This window comes from Caloenas nicobarica, chromosome Z (assembly GCF_036013445.1).
Source record: "Caloenas nicobarica isolate bCalNic1 chromosome Z, bCalNic1.hap1, whole genome shotgun sequence".
Taxonomy (NCBI): domain Eukaryota; kingdom Metazoa; phylum Chordata; class Aves; order Columbiformes; family Columbidae; genus Caloenas; species Caloenas nicobarica.
In genome coordinates, this window is record NC_088284.1 from 79,200,470 (window position 1) to 79,219,873 (window position 19,404).

The following is a 19,404-nucleotide window of genomic DNA, read 5'->3' on the forward strand; positions in this document are numbered from 1 at the left end:
CATTGCTAACAGATCAAGGGAGGTTGTTTCATAAAGACAGCCAAGGAAGAAGAGGAGCAGGAGTCACACTTTTTGTTAAGGAGAACTGTGAATGTATAGAAGTCAACTATGGCCCTGTCAGATGCCTCTTGGTCAAGATCAGAGGGGTCATCTCTAAGGGGGATCTTACAGTACGCATCTGTTACCAACCTCTGAACCAAGACAATAAGACCAACAACATTTGGGTTACATAGGCAAGCTTCGGGTCAACAGAACCTGGTTCTTATAGATGAACTCAACTACCCAGACATTTGTTGGAAGAACAATACAGCAGCTCACATGTCACCCATCAGATTCCTGGAATGCATAAAGGACTGCTTCCTCATATAAATGTTAGATGTGTCAACCAAGAATGAGTCACTCCTAGACTTGATACTCACAAACTGAGAAAACCTGCTTTGTAATATCTCGATTAGTCACAGCCTTGGCTGCAGTGATCACAATATTGTGGAGTTTGGGATCCTGCTGAGCATGCTGAAGGTTAGTACTAAGACCAAGTTTTTAGATTTTAGAAGAGCAAACTTCAGCTTGCTCAGAGCTCAGTTGGGAGGGATTCTGTGGGAAGCTTCCATAGATGATAAAGTAGATAATGAGTGCTGGGAGATTTTCAAGAATGCTCTCCTGGAAGCAAAAATCCTGTTCATCCTCTTTAAAGATAAGGGAAGTAGGTGAAGCAAGAGACACCTTTGGCTTAACTGCGAGCTTCTAAGTCTGCTCAAAACAAAAAGAGAAGTGTAGCTGAGGTGGAAAACAGAATAATATCTTTTGGGAGCTACAAGGGGATTGCTAGCATGTGCAGAGATGCAGTTAGAAAAGCAAAAGCTCAGCTCGAATTGGAATTCATCAAAGATGTTAAAAACTGTGAGAGAAAGTTCTTCAGGTACATAAACAACAAGCAGAAACAGAAGGAAAATACTGGACCACTGTTAAACAGCAGAGATGAAATAGTCACCAACAACACCGAAAAGGCAGAGGTTCTCAACACTTTCTTCACCTCTGTCTTTTCCAGCACTGTTGAGTCCCAGGCTTTGGAAAAAAAAATCCAAGTTGATACTAATGCAGACCCATCATCAGTGAAGGAAGAGCTGGTATGTGAACTATTACAGAAGGTTGACCCCTGCAAATCAATGCGCTCTGACAATACTCACCCAAGGGTGTTAAAAGAGCTGGCTGACATAATTGCAAGGCTGCTGTACATAATCTTTGAGAAGGTGTGGACATTGAAGGATGTCTCTGGATAACTGAAGAAGGCTAATGTCACCCTTATCTATGAAAGGGGCTTAAAGGAGGATCCAGGAAATTGTAGGCCCATCATTCTTACTTCAGTTCCTGCAAAAGCTATGGGGGCAATCACAAGTCAAATGAAGCACGTGATTGGGAAAAGTCAGCAAGGATTCAGCAATGGCAAATTGTGCTTAACAAACCTGACCGCCTTCTATGACAAAGTAACCTACTTGGTTGATGTGGGGTGAGTGGTGGGTATTGTGTACCTGGATTTCTCCAACGCTTTTGATATGGTTTCCCATTGCTTCATCCTAGAGAAACTGATACATTATGATCTAGACAAGTGGTCTATACGGTGGGTGGGGAACTGGCTGACAGACCATTCCCAGAGGGTGGTGGGAAATGGCTCTTTTTCAAACAGGCAACCTATCACCAGTGAGGTCCCCGAGGGATCGACATTGGACCAACACTGTTTAATATCTTCATGCCTGGTGAAGTTTGCCTGTGACAAACTGAGTGGAAAGTAGATCCTTGAGATCCCTTCCAACGTGGTATTCTATAATTCTATGAATATAAATATTTTAGCATTCTCACCAATTTTGACTTGATCCCATATTTTCACAAGGGATTTAATAGTAATTAACACCAAAGGCAATTGTTTTGGCATAAACGTACAATTATCACAAAATTTTCTGCATTGCATTTAGTGCCGTTTATTAAGCCATTCTACTTACATGTACTAATATTTAGTCTACTCAATTTGGATTTCTGTGCAGTATGCACTCTTCAGGCTACCCAGAAACTGAAAATTAAGACTTAATTTGTCAAATTATTTTTATTAATATCTATTGATTGCCTTTCAACAGAATTCTGTAAACTCTAAGAACCTCTCCTAATAAGCCTAGTGCCCTGATTATATGACAGTTCCTGTTTAAAAACCTGTTTTACTGTGAATTCCACATACAACACTGCTGTAATAGAGATGTGAAACTGTAGGCTATAGAGTTCAGAGCAGTACACTGAGAAATGTCCTCAACACACTGAATGTACAACTGCTACAGCCTTACTAAGAGGGAATTTAGTACTCCATATTCATACTGCAAATTCTGATCATAAGGAAAGTAATACAAGAGGGCACTTCAAATAGCTTAGCAAATACCTTGGGGGATATTTCCCACTAAAACCAAACAAACAAAAATCAGATTCACACAAAATCAGCTTCATTTTAATCAGATGCCATGCTGATAGGGCTCCACTTAACAACTTCTTTCATTCCTCAGAAGTGGAAACCTGGACATTATTAAGAACTCTGCAGCAATAAGCTGTTGCTTAAGAAAACTAGCACTTACCCTTTTTGCCCATAAGGAAAGAAATCAACACAGAATCCGAACAGGTATCGTAGATAAAGCCCAGCAGGGAAGAACTTGTTTCCTACCTTCACTCTCCCAATCCATCTCACTTTTTTTTTTTTTCCCAGAAGAGACTAGCATTCAACCAGGAAACCTGATTTTATTTCCTACATTCAAATAAACACAGGCCCAACACAGCATTCTGCTGTTTCACTTTTATATCAATAGAACCATTGAAACAATGTTCAAGAACAAGAAGATTAACAGACACTCCCTTCATTTGCAGTTTTTCCAAATAATAAATCAGGATCGAGCAAAACACAACCCTTTACCAAAGAAGAACTCTCAGCGATATAGTAAAATCTCCTGTCGGCAATAGCAAACATGGTGAATAAGTAACTTAGGTAGATTTAGTCAGTTTAGGTGATGCTACATATACATCAGTAAATACAGATGCTGAAATTTGGAGTCCACTCTGTGATTCCCAGTATCCTGGGCAATCTGCACTGAGTTCTGTATTGTACTAGGGTGAATACTGCTAGCAGGCTAAGGGACATGATTTCCCTAAAATCCTTGAGGGACTGGAGCACTTGACATATGAGGAGAACCTAAGAGAGCTGGGACTGTTGAGCTTGGAGAAGTCTCATAGAAATAAAGACCACAGAGCCGGGGTATTCTCAGTGGTACACAGTGACATGACAAGAGAAAATGGGAAGAAACTACAATTCACAAAATATGGCTTAAATATATCTGGATGTTTGAGTTAGTTGATTTGTTCATTTGCTTGGTTTTATGGTGTTGTGTGTTTGTTTGTTTTCACCTTCCATGTAATTAAACACTGCTATAGATTGCCATGAGAAGCTGTGAAGTCTCCATCCTTGGTAGTATTCAAAACCCAACTAGACGTGGCTCCGAGAGACCTGTGCCCCTTATAATCCCTTGAGAAGCACGGTTACACTAGAGACATCCAGAAGTGCCTCCCATCCTCAAATACTCTGATTTTGTGATTGCCAGTGCTTTAATTTGCAATATTTCAGGCTTCCTAATTTAGAGTTAAGGCAGCTATATTCATATCAGTTGCATACTAGATACACATGACACTAAACCATTAGAATTCTTTTGTAAGAATGGATTTCATTATTTCTACCTTAGAAAGAAAATCCGTAGCACATAAGTTCAATGTGTGGTGCAAACAATCCTCCTTAAAAAAAACATGTACTCTAGGACTATAAAAATATCTTTGAAAACATTCGATCATTTCCACTCAAGGCATTAAAAAACATCTGTAACACTGACTGGAGAACAATGACAGAAATTTATCCTTTTTAATTTTTTTGACAAGTTGTAGCCCTGTCAGTGTAGAGTTCAGGACAGCAAAGGTAGACAATTAGGTTGTGCGAAGAAAGCCAACAGATCATGGAATGCTGGTTCTAGTCCATCTTACTGCATTTTTATTCAACAGCATGAAAAGGGAAGAAACCCTCTGATTCCTGTGTCCTAGGCTCAGAGAGAGTAGCTGTCAAATAAATAGTTTCCCTTGGATACTGAAAGACTAAACTGATACAGAAAACACTGCAATGTGAAAAACAATGAATCCCACAATTTCTTTTTAATCACTTGGCAGAATAAAAGGTGTAATGCAAAACTGGCATATCTTTTTTTTTTCCTTTCAGATGTCCTCCCTTCTCTCAGCCACAATGCTGCGCTTAGACCCAAATTTCTTGTATTATGAGTATAGGGCAAGAAGGAGGACCCGGGCAACTACAGACCGGTCAGCCTCACCTCCATCCCTGGGAAAGTGATGGAACACCTTAACCTTGGTGCCATCTTAAGACACATCAAGGATAAGAGGGTCATCAGGGGCAGTCAACATGGCTTCACCAAGGGGAAGTCATGCTTGTCCAACCTCATAGCCTTTTATGAAGACATAACAAGGTGGATTGATGAAGGCAGAGCGGTGGATGTTCTCTACCTTGACTTCAGTAAAGCATTTGACACCGTCTCCCACAGCATCCTCAAGGCTAAACTGAAGAAGTGTGGACTGGATGATTGGGTAGTGAGGTGGACTGTGAACTGGCTGAAGGAAAGAAGCCAGAGAGTCGTGATCAATGGGGCGGAGTCTGGTTGGAGGCCTGTATCTAGTGGAGTGCCGCAAGGGTCAGTTCTGGGACCAATACTATTCAATATATTCATCAATGACTTGGATGAGGGAATTGAGTGTACTATTAGCAAGTTTGCTGATGACACCAAGCTGGGAGGAGTGGCTGACACGCCAGAGGGCTGTGCTGCCATCCAGCGAGATCTGGACAGGCTGGAGAGTTGGGCAGGGAAAAATTTAATTAAATATAATAAGAGAAAATGCAGAGTCTCACATCTGGGCAGGAACAACCCCAGGTTCCAGTATAGGTTGGGGGATGACCTATTAGAGAGCAGTGTAGGGGAAAGGGACCTGGGGGTCCTGGTGGACAGCAGGATGACCATGAGCCAGCACTGGGCCCCTGTGGCCAAGAAGGCCAATGGCATCCTGGGGTGTATTAGAAGGGGGGTGGTTAGTAGGTCGAGAGAGGTTCTCCTGCCCCTCTACTCTGCCCTGGTGAGACCTCATCTGGAATATTGTGTCCAGTTCTGGGCCCCTCAGTTCCAGAAGGACAGGGAACTGCTGGAGAGAGTCCAGCGCAGGGCCACAAAGATGATGAAGGGAGTGGAGCATCTCCCTTATGAGGAAAGGCTGAGGGAGCTGGGGCTCTTTAGCTTGGAGAAGAGGAGACTGAGGGGTGACCTCATTCATGGTTATAAATATATAAAGGGTGGGTGTCACGAGGATGAAGCCAGGCTCTTCTCGGTGATGACCAACAGTAAGACATGGGGTAATGGGTTCAAGCTGGAACGCAAGAGGTTCCACTTAAATTTGAGAAGAAACTTCATCTCAGTCAGGATGACGGAACACTGGAACAGGCTGCCCAGGGAGGTTGTGGAGTCTTCTTCTCTGGAGACATTCAAAACCCGCCTGGACGCCTTCCTGTGTAACCTCATCTGGGTGTTCCTGCCCTGGCAGGGGGATTGGACTAGATGATCTTTTGAGGTCCCTTCCAATCTCTAACTTTCTGTGATTCTGTGATTCTGTGATAAGATCACTAACTTGCCTTTCCACCCTTCTAAAATGCACACAGATATTTTTACTATGTTTTTCAATAAGGAGTTCCTCTCAGTGAGTATTGAGAGCTGATGTAAGAGAGCATAAAGTAAAGACACTTTCCAAAAGGGTATTGATATTCTGTTTGAATGCAGCTTTCAAGAGTGTTCCCCATTTTTCTTTAATGTGCTCGTAGCTTCTCTACTCTCCTTGTCATCATACATCATTTATTTTTCCACTTACATAAACTAAACATGTTCACCAGTTTATCCTCTCAGACAGCTAGGGAATTTCAGATTTGGAAGATCAAAACTGCATATCTGTAAGTTGCTCATTTTTCAAATGTGAACGACGTGGTCACTCATGTTACATATTGTGATAGCCTTACAGCATACTAAACTTGTCTGCTCTTTCGGTTTTTATCTTCTGTCACATATTTCTCTCCCTGATATCCCCTATGCACATGCCAAACAAAACAGAAAGTTTTCATGTGAAAATAGATTATCCCCAGTATTATTTCCATGTCTATCACCACACTGACATTGTTCCCCTCATGCACTGTCCATGACTAAGCTACTTGTCTTTCATCAACTACCCATGTTAATTAGAAGGCATGTTAATAGTTTTCCCGAATGTATATATTAAAGACTTCTATTAATTGTATGTAACAGTTGTAGTTTATGGTATTTCTGTAATTTGCATGGCTTCTGGGAATTACTTGTGAGTTATTTAAATGATATAAAGTCTGTCACCTTGTCATCTGCAATGCATTCCAATAACAATGTTAATTACATGTGAATCTTCCTCAATCTAGGTTAAAATTCAAGTTTCCAAAGATATAGATTGAAGTCTGCTGAAGAGGTAACTCAGGCCATAGTGTTCTTATTATCTTTGGAAAACATACTACTGTTTGCAAAGCTTGATATAATTACCTTCTATCTGTTTAGCTAAATCCTTTTCTATTATACCTCACTGGAGCATGTGCTGTACTGAAAAGAACCAAAATATACTTTCGCCTGTCTGCGTCTATCTTATTCTCTGCCGATTCATCAGATATTTAGAATCTGCTAGGATACACAGAGCATTGAAATGACCTGGCTGCATAAACAGGGTGTTTTAATAGATGTATTGTCTAACTTCAACTCTTTTAGTATGAGTATGAATAGTATTTAGTATAAGGAAACACAGGAGATAAGGAAGGATTACCACTAGAGAAAGAGTGGGATCAGAATACGATTAATAATTTAAAATATATAAATTACTCTTACAAACAAAACTTTTGTTTACATACACATGAAGTTGCAGGGTGAGAAAATAGTGGAGACAAATGGCAGAGGAGTCAGGATTTTCCAAAGGTAAATTTAGAAAAAAACAGCAATAATGAATATTCTGAGATTGAAATAAGGTGCTGTGATCATGCCGTGTTATTTTACATCTTAGTTTTATTAACATAATAAAGGGAGTTACATTCTTGAGTCCTTGAAATATTCATGCAGCTCTCTAACCATCTTGAATCTTTGTTGATCAACTTAGGTAAGACTTCTGCATAAATATTTAATCTTCCTACCTTTATGTACTTTTATGCATCTATCTTTTTTCCTTTACATGAATTTATAACTTCCTATCTGTATGGTATTGCTTTTTGTTTACCCACTTCAATGTGTGATAAAGTAAAATCCCTGTTACCTTTTACTGTGAAATCCTCCTGTCTGAGGCGTGTTCCTTGGAAGTTGGTGACTTTCCAGTGTGTGTCCAGAGATCAACAGTATCTTGTCACTGGGATTGAATAAAGTCTATAGAAAGGTAACTAATGAGAGGGCCACACAGAATGTTCAACTACTTTTAAAATCTGCTGTGCAGCCCTTTAGAGGGGAGACAGACAGACATAGGCTCTTCTCTGTGTTGATTTTTAACTCTATCCTCCTCTTTTCTTCTTACGTAGTCCCTCCTGACATCCTAAGTGCCTAATTTGCAACCAGCTTAGTGTTTTCAACTACACAGGAAATTGTCAAGAAAACTTGTTGAGATACTAAGGGTTAAGAGAAATAGCTTTTGGGCAATAACTCATTAAAAAGCCAAAGAATAAGTAACCTTTGTTAGCATTCCTTCAACAATCCTGTATCTGCTAATAAATACTCTTGGTAAAAGTGATCACATGGGGTCTTGCAGTCTTGGGCTCCTCACAGATTCCCCTTTCAACTGATTCTTTTACTTGAAACACTCAGTGTTTGAATTAATGGAGACTAATTGACTAATAGCTTACACTATTCACCATCATTTTTACAGGAAAAATCGAAACATCATCTTGAATTTTTTTCAGTGGCTTATATGACTCTATTTAGGGGAATATAATGCTGGAAAAGCCTCAGGCAGCCTTTACTAAAATACAAAAGATTATTTAAAAAATATTTTTAAAGTCTTGAAAAAGTAATGGCTGGTCTCTGAACCCATAGATGTAGCATAATCACACAGGACAAACAGATTAAATTAGCAGTCTGGATTTTAGTTAACGTAGGAACATTAATAAGTCCTTTACTTAACCAATGTTGTCCTGTAGATACTCCCTCTGGATTGCAAACTAAACATGCAATATTCTGCCTTCATAAGCTCTGTGATTACTACATATTCTCAAGCACTCTATTTGCTTATGCTTTACTCTGATTACCAAACTGAGATTTTGCTGAAGTGTTACAAGAATCTAGTTAAGTAGCTGTGTATTTTTTTAAGCCTTTTTAATATTTAGTTGTAAATTACAGTGGCAATTATCACAATATGCTTTTATTTCAGATTCACTCATGATTGGCATCCTCCCAGATATGAGCAATGCAATTTCCTGAGAACCAAGCACATGATAAAGCCCGTGAAGTAAAACCATGTCAAGGTCATTTTAGGGTAGCATGATATATAGCTGTAGGATAAATTCAGACTCTTCAAGCATATATAGAAATGGTGGGGAAAGGAATGGAAAACAGGATTCTGAGGCAACATCTTCTGACTTTTTTAGTGGCTGCACCAAGGGAACAAGCAGTTTCTTGTGCAACTCAAATGTTAGGTAATAACCATGATATTTTACAGTTGGAAAAAAATGCACTTGGTGTCTGACCAAAGTTGGTCATGGTCTCACAGGAACTAGTTCATTTGCCTGCAGAAAACTTATCTTCAGGGAAATCAAATTCAATTCAAATTCCCTTAAAATTGCATTGTGGAGTCTTAGAATTCATCCACAGAGCAATATTAGCATTATTTTTAGAAAAGAAAAACAGAAAAAAACCCCAAAAAACCAAACCAACAAACCCAACAACCCTGGGTTCCTGGACTAAGTTCTACTCACCTTATTTCATGATAGAGAGGGATATATTTAATCCCCAGAATCACATATTTGGGTTGTGCTTGGGTAGCCTTTATTTATTTATTTATTAAAGAATGAATACTGCACAGATTTAGGCTGGTTGCAGTGTTAGGGAGGTGCTGATCCTAGCTGTGACAGTTTCAATGAGATGTCTGTAGAACCAAGGCTGTTGGCATTGCCTTTCTGCCCCAGCTTGCTGTCCTACAGCACCACTGGCAGAAGCAAAACCCGTGAGCACTACTCAGCTGTCACACAGCTGAAGCACGTTAGTGGAACTCAGACTGATGAATCGCAGACACGGATGTATGATATGAAATACCAGAAGGGTCGTACTGCTTTCAAATACTTCGGCTGTCAGCAGTAGAAATGCAGGCAGGGCACGCAAAGCTTCAGGTAAGAGGTACTTTGCTTATTTTCCTGATACGAACAAAATGAGACACTGCCGCCTCTTCTGTAAATCGATGTTTTTCTGTATGTTTTACCCTCCTATCCTAATTCTCACAATACTATGGAAGAGATAGGTAGAAAATGCACCTATTTAAACAGTAGTGTCTATTTATTGCTTTGCTCTGCCATACGTACTTTTATACCGTCTCTGGGATAATAGAAGACTTTGGTCAACTTGCCGCTCCTTTGTTCGATCAAAAATAGTGGGATGGCTTGCGATACAATGAACTGTCTACACTCTTTTCCCTTGCACTTTCATTTTCTCCTTAAGTTTTTTTAAGACAGAGGCCTGACCTGCCAGAAGTTTTGGAGTTACTTCTCAAGTTCACATTTACTCTGTGTTAAATTCACATCACAAAATTTCAGTGCATTTGGCTTGCACTCTATGCACTCATATAATGAGTAATCACAACCTCCAGCTGGGTGATTGTTTTGAAATTCAAAGTGACTACTATGTGATATTCAGGCTTCTCCTGTTCTGTTTCTGTAACTTGGCTTAAGTAATTACTCTTCAATCTGGACCCAGGCATAAAACTATCAGAAACTAAGCTTTAAATGGTCACTGATCATCAGGATATACAGAAATATCTGATTACATTGATCTTTGAGAAACGTTGGTCACTTTAAGTCACAGCTATGAACTTTTCTCTTTGTGAATGCAAGCACTGAACTTCCCTGAGTTATTATGTTCTGCAGATACATGTCAGATACTATTTGAACTGTTAATTATGATTTAGACATCTATGATGTACAGATAAGGCTAAGAAACCAACAATGAACAATAGAATGACCGCAGCACTATAAAAAAATGCTGTGAACACAATGACTGGTTGGCTGGCCACAGACTAACAGGATACTCAAACAATTATTCCAGTATTTAAAGTTTGCACTTACCAACCTCCACAATACTAGAGCAATTGGGGTCTGTGAAGCCTTCAGGACACTCACATGAGTAGAAGTCATCATTCAGCCCTGACAGACAGATGCCACCATTTTTGCATGGGTTGGAGTCACACACATCTCCTGTGAGTTAAAGGAAAAAAAAAAAATTCTGCATAAAACTCTGCAAAAGTTATGCACAAGCTCTAAGTATGGCAAATTGATGATAAGAAAGAAGGGAAAGAAATGAAGACCTCTATGTCCTGTGGATACCTTCTGCCTAATTCCATTTTCTATTTAACAGCACACCTCTATGTAGTCATCTTCCCCTAGTCTTCTACTCCATTAGATGTGATTCTCCTAGACACATGGATAGCTATTCACTTGCAAAAGACAATAAAAATTAACAAAAAAACAATTTTTAGATTTCACTTATTTGAAGTCCTTCAGGATATATACTTGGAAAGGAATTTACCCAGGATTTTACCTCTCCAGGTTCCCTTCAACATAAAGCTGAATGGTGGTTTCAGTTCAGGCTCTAGGATTACCACCTGGTTCATAAGCAAAGAACTACTGCTCTAGTCACATCATCATATGCTCCAGACTTATACATTCTTAAATCACTCAACAGCACAGATTTGATCTAGATCAGGCATTGGCACACAGCTTTGTTTCTGCTAAACACAGAGCACAAAATTCAGGCCAGCAGTGTGCTTCTGCATTGGCTATATGTCAACCACATGAAGATGAATTATACGTGATTCTGGGATAAAGTTTGCCAGTACAGACTAAAACCATTAAAGTGTTTTGAGAAATTTAATTCTAATGGTAAGTTTACATCCTATCAATACTTTTTGATGTGGAGCCGTATGACCAGAGCTGCTGTATGTTCACACTGTGCCCCCAGGGAGGCTTTCACTATGACTTGTGATCCAACAATTCCACGGCAGGGAAGGAGGCTAAAGGGGCCTCAGGGGTCCCCGACAGTCCACTCTATTCCCCAGGGAAGTTTGTCAGCTTCTACCAGAATTCATTTTGTTTGCAGAATCAGAACAAATCAATTAGAACCAAAGTTATGCTTTACTTCAAAACTATGCTATGCTATGAACCAGCTATGCATCTAAACTTCCTGGGATACAGGGCAAGCACTGACACAGTGAGTAGCTTTAAAATGATGCTAAACAAACAGATTTTGCTCGCCCTTCAACTACTCTTTGGTGAAGACACTCTATTCAGTCAATCAGCATCAAGGTGATCAACAGCAGTGAGACATAAACTCTGAAAGACGCACCACAGGGCTACTGCATGTGCTTGGAACTTGAACATGTCTCCAATATTAACAGTGCATACAACACTTTCTTGTGATTTCCTATCCAATATTATTTGAAGTGGCCTTCAGGAGAAGATATAAAAGAGAGAACAGAGTGTCTGTTCAAGTCTTGTGACTCCTCAGTTTTAACAACCTTAAGGAACCCCACCCTATCACAGTTCTACGGAAATACAGGACTGCATCCTGTTCCCAGTGGGATAACTGGAAGCAATATTATAGAATGCTCTAGGCTGTGGTCAGCTTCAATTTCATATTTTTTTATCAGATAATAAAATATATATATATGCACTTTTTATGTACCTTAAGCTTCATCTTATAAGACAGCTCTGTGTTCTCTATTGCTCAGTATTGTTTCTACAAATACAAATAATTTGTGCAGAACAGTTTTGTTTGCAAAATTTTTCAAATACAACTTAAAGCAACATCTGCAGACAGGTTATTATTAAAAAATCGGTACATTATCTTATATGCTTTTTTAAATTGAGAAGTTGCCAGTCTTTTGCCATGTTATTCTAAAGGTAGTACTTTTTTTAAAATTTTAATACATTTTGGACTATAGTGGTGGTAAAGGGAAGTCAAAATGTTTTCAATGCCTTTCTAGTACATAGATTTCAGATTAGTGCCTGGTGTGAGCATTCCAATGTAATGACCAATTAAGAAATTTAGCCAATGTACAAAACTGCATTTATGAATTCTCTGCACCAATTGCAAAGAACTCCAGTTGTGGGTTAGTTTGTTGGGTCATTTTAAAATTTAATCTGTCAGCTTTAAGCTGTCTTCATGGCACAAGGAACTGTCATGTGTCTACGTACTTGGTATTAGCAGTTTTGTCTTGAAGATTGTCCAGTTGACGGAGAAGTGGAGCTATTTGAAAAGAGTCAATGACATAAGACATTATCTGTCTAATGACTAAACACTATCTGTCTTTCTAACTGAATCTAAATAAGTCAAGTCTTCTCATTTTTAGTACTTGTTACATTACTGGGGTAGCAAGGTAGTAAATGATACTTGTTTTTACTTCCAGGGCTTAGGCATTTCGTTGTGAAATAATGACTACTATTAACTGAATACTCTGACAACTGTATTCCCATACATTTAATTAAATTAATAAACTAAATAGCATCTGGAGCAGGAACACTTACGCAAATCCATATGTATATTCTGATTAAAATAAGAGGAGACATTTTTACTTTGTGTTTCCTGGTTCATTGTTCTTCTGATTTCAGTTATGCAATACAAGAGAGAAAAAGAAAGATAAAAAGACAAGATATAGTTTCCATTTGTAAGTTTCCCATTTTCTGACAAGCAGAATTCATTCTGAGTTTTCCATTATATTTCTGGAAACTGAAATCTCCTACTATGACCAAAGTGTGCATATTTAACTGTGTAGTTTTCTTTTGTCTGAAAATTCATATTGGCTTTTCCAATCTACAGTAAAGTGACCCAACCAACAGTTTGGGACTAATAAAGCAGATGCTGTCCTCTACAACAGTCATTTATTTCTGTGTTCAGGAAATAATTTCACTAAGTGCTCTTTTGACCCACCACCTTGGCCTAAATTCTACTGCCAGTCACTGGTGTAAATTTTTAATTGTCTTTGTATCACATCACAGAAATAAAACAAGTACAGCACACCTCTAAAGAAAATGAGACAGAAAATAAAAAAAAAAAAAAGACAAAATACTACAACAATGACAACAACAAAATACGTCTAGCTTATCTTATTACACAATGCTAAGGAGAAGCGAAGAGGGAAAATCAATACTGTGAACAATAACGGTTAAAATAATACCATGGTATGACATCAAATACAATACAGTAAGAGAAATAAGCAACTGCACAGACACAAGCGAGACACCTTATTGTGCAAACTTGCATAATTAAACTAGTAAAGCCCATGTAAAGTGTTAGCACTCTTATTTATGACTTAGTGTCTGCGAAATTGTGCAGAATAAAATAAATGTCACCTTTGAATCAACAATATTCCCCTCAATTTATATTTTGTGCCTCTTGAGAGACCATTCATGTTAAAGTATTGAAATCTAATTTGTTCTACATTCTACTGAATTTGATGAACAGACTTTGATTTTAAAGGTCGATTTCTTAATAAGGCAATCTTATATGTTTGCACTTTGTCTTGACACAACTGAGTAAGACATTTGTTATTATTAAATTACTGTGTTGCATATGACACAACTTTTAACACAACAGCAGGTTTAGAATTTAAACTTAGAGTCATGGTGAATGGAAGAGTAAAACTGGAAGAGTAAAACAAATCCAAAGAAAGAACTATATCCTTTACAGTGACCCTTACAGCACTGCGGTCTGTGCTGCTGACTTTCCATAGTAATAGGTAATACGCTGCTTGTGCAACAGACTACGCAATCTGACTGATTTCTGTAAATTAAACAAATACTCTAAGAGGAATTCCATTATTTGAAACACCACCAAAAGACAATTAATATTGTACTTTTATTAAAATGTTCTGAAAGGGATCCAGTAAGAGTGTGAAATAAAAACAATAATTCACGTTTTTCTGTACTATGGCTGACTAGCTGAACTTTTCATTATGTGGCTAGTCAAGCATTAAAGTTTGTCTCAAGACTGTATATAAAATACGTAATACAGCTGTTGTTGCCTTTACTTCATTCTCAGAAAAATCTCAGACAGTCTCATTGCATCAAGCAATGATTTGGTGCAAAGATCTGTGAAACAGAATCAGCACAGTATATGCTCACATGCATCTCCCCCCACCCCAAATTGCCAGAACTCATGACCACTTTGCACGTACCCCTCTTGCTTTGAAGCCATGTTATATATGTAGCTTATTTTATATATATAAAACATGTATGTATATACAAGTTCATATTTCCTCCTTTTCACACAAGAACATACATGGAAGAATTAAGGTAGAAATGTAGTCCACCTTATCTCAGACCATACTATATTGAGGAGCAGACAAAATATTTACATGATTAGAGGACACTAAATTTGAGGGATATATGTATACTTGGTTTTCCTCACATCTTTAATTTCTTCAGAACATTCTTAGGTCAAATAAGTCCCAGATAGAATTGTCCATCTTTTCTTTGGAAAAAATGCTTGGTTAAGAATAAATAAAGGCAAGACAAAACCAATGAATTTAAAGTGGAGATCCATAAATACTCAGAATTTTAGTTAAGAAGCCTCTCTACTTCTCTGAACTCAGAAAAAAATCATACAGCAAAACTCAAAATGGTGAGATATTTGCTCTCTAGTAACAATTAGGTGTTTTTTTTAAGACTATGACAGCTTTTGCCCAAAGTAAAAACTCAGTCAGTGAACCTGGATTTCTTTTATTAAAAGCACTTGGTGAGGAACTGTTCCGTAAATTCATCATGCTCTGTGACATACCTTCACATAACTGCTCTTAAGCCATATCCTTTTCAACCAAATACTGAATGTACAGCTATTGCTTTTTTCCACAACCAGGTAATGATAAGGAGCAGGGTAAAAAATAATAAATTTAGTCTTTGTCAAACTTTATACTTTTGTATTGCATACTTTCTGATCCTGTAAAACCCCACAAAATGTTACCTGATTCTTGACTGAAGAGTGCAATACTTTGCTTGATAGCAAAGGACAACCTGAAAAAGGGAAGTCAGCTGCTCTGTGTAATTAATGCAGCACACCATGATGGTAACAGCCCATCAATCCTTGCAAGAACAGAAATTCACAGAGCTTATGAAAACAATTTTTGTGATATGAAGGCTAAAGAAGATGCACTATGCGTACAGGAAAGTACCATCCACAGCCACCTACCCACACTACTCCGTAAAGCACTCTTTGTTGTAAAAGCACATAGACCAGCCAGGTACCATTACTATATGCAAATCAATTTGCAGTTCACTGATGTTTTTCAATAAAATAAAATACTCTGACTTAAAATTATTTACTCTTTAACATTATAGTTCCTGGGATAGGACCACCTGCCAAAAGCTAAGATACAGTATCCTGAATTGGGCATGGGAGAAGCAGTTCAGCCCCCATGCACAAAATTGTTAGCCTGAAATGAATGCAAGTTCCCTCAACTATCTTATAACACCTAGAAATAGAATGGTTATGATTTCTGTCTGAAATGGTACTGTAAGAGATATTTGCTCGAGACAATGAACTGATGACAAAGAAAAAAATTCTTCAAAAAAATTGTGCAGATTCACAAGATTTCAAAACCAGAAGGAAAGGAGTGGATGTTTGGATATATTTTTCTATAATTTAAGAGTAGAGCGTATTCCATGAAATAGAAAGAGTGCATGGGAAAATTCAATGTTGTTTATTCTTTTATATAATGTATATTAAATATAAATATGAACACATTGAGTATGCATTACATATTGATGTAGTGAATTTTACGGAAGTTGATATTGAGGTAAACATCCTGAAACTGTAGGAGTCCAAGGAGATGCTGACACTCATTGAAACAAAGGCATAGTGAAAACTACAGGTAAGCAGTTGCAAATGTAATGACATATGAGTTCAGAGTGCTAGACACACAAGTTGTTAAGGTGGACCATACTCTTTAATGGTATGCTATATCATGGGTGCTTTGAAGCTCAAGTATTTGGTTTCACCATTGGTGGGAAGAGGTGGAGCATAGGTCCTACCCAGAAGAGCAACTATATTTTTATTAAATTTCCTATATTGCTACGTGGAACATGGCTTATTTTAAAAGCTCTGTCTAAAGAGGTAAAATTAATAGCTATTTCCTTTTATGAGAAGAGAACTTGTTACAAAGAAGAAATCTCCAGGTGGCACCAAAGAATAAACAGCCAAGAAAATACTCAGTCAATAGACATTTGGTCTATGGATAGTAAAAATAAGCTGCAGTTCTGAAACCCAGAAGAACAACTGTACTTCAGAAGAAGACTGAGAAAGTACTTGCTACCAGTAGCAGTTTCACATTAAAATCAATTTTCAGAAAAAGAGCTTTAATAGCTTTCTGATTTACAGAATCATCTGTACAGTGTCCAAGTTCAAATCTATTTCTCCACAGCTGAACCACGACTGAGAAGTAGAACCATAAATCATATTGAAGACACATCTGTGCAGAGATGCAAAAAGCGAACATGAAAACAGATGAGGTCTGCAGTTCTTTTAAGAAATTTGTAAGCTTTTTTTTTTTCAGATTTAATGATGAGGCAGATAATTTGTTTTATTCTAGTGTAAAAAGACAGTTGAATAATTAACTTCTATCCCTTCTTATTTGAAAGGGAAGTTCAAGTTTCTAGATCACAATAGCTCATCTATGTCCTTCTGCTTGTTTTCTAGGCTGACTTGCTCACTATGCAGGTAGAAGGTTCAGCTGACTTTCTAACTAGAATATTAGTGGCAGAGTGTTTAAATGGTTTTAGAAAATGAATAAACTGATATAAACTCTAAATGTCTGCATGTGAATTCAATGGGAAAACTTAGAGGAGAACATGAATCTCAGAATAATAAATTAATTATTTTATTACAGATGTCATGAATACTGAGGTTTAGTCCTGCTGCTTCTGAAAATCTCTGGGATCAAGAGACTGAATGCACCTAAGATGTAGCTTGTAGTTGCGAAGGAGAACTGCATCATACTCATGTGAACTAGATATAAACATCTGTTAAAATTTAACTTTTTCTGTTATTGTAATGTGAAGGGATGCAACAAGTGACTTTTGAAAACCTGACATGATATTACAAAAAGAAAATCAGATTATTCTAAGCAGAGAATTCTCATTCGAATACCACTCTGGGACTAGACTGAAACATTAATCCTGGGTGAAGATGAAGTGCTGACTTAAGCTTTGGATTTAGTCTAATAGTACAATGCTGCAAAAGTATGACCCCACTTTCAGGGCTAGAATAGAGCCCCAAAGTAATGTCTGCAGAGATTTATTTCTATCATAATAAATCCCCTTCTGCCTTAAAAAATTATAATCTCCTCCCTTTCTAGAGGTCTACAGTATGAGCTACTTTACTCATTTGAATGTGAAAGAGCAGCAGGTCACTGTACTTCAGCCTGCTGTGTTACAGACTTTTAAAGCATCTGATGTTTGACAATATGAAATACAAGTAGAAACAAAAAACAGCTTAAAAAGTACTCTTCTCTCTTTCATAGGTTGCAGAGAGTTCATTTCTATGCCGACTGGCTCTGCAGGGAAAAAGATGAACTATTCCTGTCACTTCAAATCTTTATTAGTAAAAAATGGATCAAAAGTGATTAAAGGAGAAATATGGTTATATAATGCATTTCTGAGTATTTTTACAACTTGCGGGAAAATTTTCATGCACACACTGTCATGAGGATTTAAGGAAAGCTGTCATCAGTTGAGACATGGTTTCATCAAAGGAAAAGAGAGATATTCCCTCAAACTCATCAGCTGATGGTACCAATGGTACCTCAGCTAACAGCAATGATGCTTCCTACAAAAGCAGGGAGATAGCTGATAAAAGCCTTTAATGAAGACGCCCTAATCCCTATCAACACAACCTTCCACAACATCTTTTCTCTCTGCATGCTCAACAAAGCTGGCAAAAATTACGTAGGCACTCCTTGTACATACTCATTTAATTTCAGCTGTCATTCACATCAGTCATGTTTATACAATTATTTGCTGCTCACTAACACTCAGGTGAATCAATCTGTATCTCTGCATCCATTCAGCTCTGTGAGGTGAGAGAAGTTTATGCAAAGAGAAAGAATAAAGGCTTAAATTGAGACTTTCTGTACAAGGCACTTAAGCTAAACTGTCTCTCCATTAAGTTGTTTTGCTCAATTAAAACTTTCAGAGAGGTATCAAGTCATGACAGGAATACATTTTCATTTCCAGTCACTTGTCTTTTGTTTTTAAAGCTGATCAGGAGACTTTTAGCAGTAAGTTAACTTGCAATTTCTCAGTTAAAAAAATATTCACATTTCTTGCTAGAAATTACTGCAGGCTTCTCCACTTCTATAGCTTCCACTTCTATAGCTTCCACTTCTATAGCTTCCCCTTCTATATCCATGATGATCAGATGGTCAACATAGGCATCTACATTCCATATGTGACTTAACCTACATTGAGCCTAATTGAGATCATTAGCTCTTCCTAAATCTTTCTTCAAAGTACTAATTGTTCCCTGGCCTCTGGAGATGCCTCGACCTCCTGATCAGGAAACAACTCAGACTAACTCTTGCCCATCCCTTGCTTTCCATGAAGAGAAAAATCCACGCACCCAGTCAAATCAGCAGCACAGTCCAAAGTGTGTCCTTTAAAATAAACAGTCATGTTTATGACCTTCTTTAGACAGGTAATATCTTCCTTCACACTCTTCCTTACAGACTGAGCATTCAGGTACACACAGTCTTGACAATTATCTTTCCAGCTTCTACTTTCACTTCATTGGTGAAGCAAGATGGTTATAAAAAAAAAAAACAAACCAAACATTTACTGTGAAATTATCACTTTTAAATAAATATTCACAGTTTTCATCCACACTTTACACCTCAGTATTTACCCTTCAATTTCTTCTTTTTTATGCTCCGTAACTTTTGAGGTTAGCAATTTGGAAGCACCAAAATGTGTCTATGTGTACATATACACACATATGTATATTTAGCTCCATACTTATAAATACTTTATATAAATGGAAATGAAAGTGT

The 19,404-nt window shown here is 37.8% G+C and overlaps 1 protein-coding gene across 2 annotated transcripts in view; it reads right to left on the minus strand.

Annotated features, from left to right (window-relative positions):
* Nucleotides 1-19,404, minus strand: part of EDIL3 (EGF like repeats and discoidin domains 3) — a 259,148-nt gene that overhangs the window by 176,594 nt on the left and 63,150 nt on the right. For both annotated transcript variants that reach the window (XM_065656136.1, XM_065656135.1), the window contains exon 2: nt 10,436-10,564. In XM_065656136.1, coding sequence (XP_065512208.1) covers nt 10,436-10,564 — 129 coding nt within the window. The remainder of the gene's footprint in view (nt 1-10,435; nt 10,565-19,404) is intronic.